General features: G+C 48.7%; 1 protein-coding gene across 1 annotated transcript; it reads left to right on the forward strand.

Annotated features, from left to right (window-relative positions):
• The first annotated feature begins 493 nt into the window (after nt 1-493).
• Nucleotides 494-1,318, forward strand: LOC108322526 (uncharacterized). The gene is made up of 2 exons (XM_017554650.1): nt 494-909; nt 1,090-1,318. Exons 1-2 carry the CDS (start codon nt 494-496, stop codon nt 1,316-1,318), a joined length of 645 nt encoding a protein of 214 aa, XP_017410139.1.
• Nucleotides 1,319-2,625: the final 1,307 nt, after the last annotated feature.

The following is a 2,625-nucleotide window of genomic DNA, read 5'->3' on the forward strand; positions in this document are numbered from 1 at the left end:
AGGGTCGATCCGAGGGCAACATTTGGCCGACTTTGCGGTCGAGTTACCTTGAGAAGAAGAAGGGCATCATGAATGGATCCTCTACGTGGATGGCTCCTCTAAAAAGTCTGGTGGCGGAGCAGGAATTGTGTTGGAAGGACCGGACGACTTTATGGTGGAGCAGGCAATTATCTTTCGTTTCAAGATAAGTAATAACCAGGCCGAGTACGAAGCAGTACTGGCAGGGCTCGAGCTAGCTAAGGACTTGGGGGCCGTCTCGGTCAAATGCCGAACGGATTCCCAATTGGTGGTAGGGCAGCTAACTGAGAGCTTCCAGACCAAGGATGATCAGCTGTTTCGTTATTTTCACAAGGTAAAGGAGTTGGTGAAGCAGTTCCGGACGGTGGAATTTAAACATGTGCCGAGGGAGTAGAATGCGAGGGCGGACGTCTTATCCAAGCTCGCCAACAGTAAGGGGAAGGATAACTTGTTGTTGGTCATAAGGCAAGTTAAGATGAACCCCTCGGTAGATTGTCTGGCGGTGCATGAGATCTCCGATCGCCCTGATTGGAGAATAAACATCAAAGAGATCATTAAGAGGCAGGAGAACGGTGTGCACGTCCGGACGATTGAGGCAAAGAAGGCCGCTCGGTACTTGTTAATAGGGGAAGATCTATATAAACGAGGATTTTCCTCACCCCTGTTGAAGTGCATATCCTCGGAGGAAGCCGAGTATGTGATGAGGGAGTTGCACGAGGGGGCATGTGGAATGCATACAGGACAACGAGCTTTGCGTACTAAGGTGATAAGAGCAGGATATTTCTGGCCGATGGTGGAAAAGGACTGCAAAGAGTTTGTGCAGAAATGTTTGAAGTGTCAGGAGCATGGCAGGAATCTCAATCTGCCACCGGTAGAACTGCATAGTTTGATGTAACCCTGGCCGTTCGCGCAGTGGGGAATGGATATTGTTGGACCCTTTCTGGTGGGCCGAGCGCAAAAGAAATTCCTACTGGTGGTTGTGGATTATTCCACTAAGTGGGTGGAGGCTGAACCGCTCGCAACAATCACGACCGCGAGGGTTTGAAAGTTTGTATGGACGCTTATCTGCAGATTTGGAATTCCCAAAGTCATCGTTACAGACAACGGGCGACAATTCATTGACAAAGGCTTAGGAGAATTCTACAAAAAGCTGGGAATTAAGCATGTAACGAGCTCGGTAGAGCATCCCCAAACGAATGGCCAAGTGGAAGCGGTCAACAAGGTAATCGTCTCCGAGTTGAAGAAAAGGCTGGGAGAAGCCAAAGCTCTCTGGGTAGATGAGCTTCAGGAGGTCCTGTAGGGGTATCGCTGCACCCCGCACAGTACTACGGGGGAGAGCCCGTTCAACTTAACATATGGAATGGACGCCATGTTGCCAGTTGAAGTAGGAGAACCTACAATACGAAGGGAAATCCTAAGCCTGCAAGACAACGATGATGAGCTTCGTGTGGAGCTTGACACTCTGGAAGAATGAAGAGAAGTGGCAGTGATCCGAGCGGAGGCTCGGAAGAGGCTCCTGGCGAGGCGTTACAACACCAAGGTCAGGCCTCGACAATTTGTTGAAGGAGACCTTGTGTGGAGAAAAATGGCAGAAGCCCGACGAAACCGATCGGCGGGAAAATTAGCTGCAAATTGGGAGGGCCTCTTCAAGGTTGTGGAGAATTTACAAAACGGAGCATACCGCTTGGAGCACCCGACGGGAAAGGCTATACCCAATACATGGAACGCGTCTCATTTGAAATTTTATTTCAGCTAAGAGCTTTGTACTTATTATTTTATATCAATAATACATTGTTTATCACACGAAATTTTCGTCATGTGTTAACAGTCGAGCGGGTGAGGCAGATTTCTTTTGTGAACTCTCACCTTGGTCTTAGGACACGCTTCTAGAGAGCTCCTAAGACCTAAACCGAGCGGGTGAGGCAGATTTCTTTTGTGAACTCTCACCTTGGTCTTAGGGCACGCTTCTAGAGAGCTCCTAAGACCTAAATCGAGCAGATGAGGCAGATTTCTCTCGTGAACTCTCACCTTGGTCTTAGGGCACGCTTCTAGAGAGCTCCTAAGACCTAAACCGAGCGGAACTCTTACGAGGCAAACCAAGCATGAAACGAAAAGCCTATACGCGAAAAGACAAGTAAAACAGGAAAATGCAAATAAACGTGGAGAAGGCAAAATGGCAAAAGAAACTTGAATTTTTCATTTAACTTCCAAAATTTGTTACAAGTAAAGTTCTAAAGCGGTAAAATCCTAAGTGTTAGACTTAGGATTGGCCTGCAGCTTCACCGGTCTCGCCAACCACCTCGACGGCAGGGTCGACATTTTGGCCGACCGAAGGAGAAGATGGGGGAATGTTTATTGGAACTAATTTACTGTCCACCACCATCATGCTCACGTCTAGGCGGGGGTCGTCGGTAAGCACTTGGAAAAGAAGATTACACTGGGCGAGAGCCTTGTCAAATCTGAGCACATGCTCGTTCACCACTTCATCGCCCAGCAGCTTGACTTCTGCCTCCAACTTGGTTACCCGGTCGAGGAGAGAATCCCATTCGGTCGTCAACGTCGTGTGGGAAGAAGTGGCCTTCTGGAGGTCCAGCTTTGCATCATCTA

This window comes from Vigna angularis, chromosome 9 (assembly GCF_016808095.1).
Source record: "Vigna angularis cultivar LongXiaoDou No.4 chromosome 9, ASM1680809v1, whole genome shotgun sequence".
Lineage (NCBI taxonomy): Eukaryota > Viridiplantae > Streptophyta > Magnoliopsida > Fabales > Fabaceae > Vigna > Vigna angularis.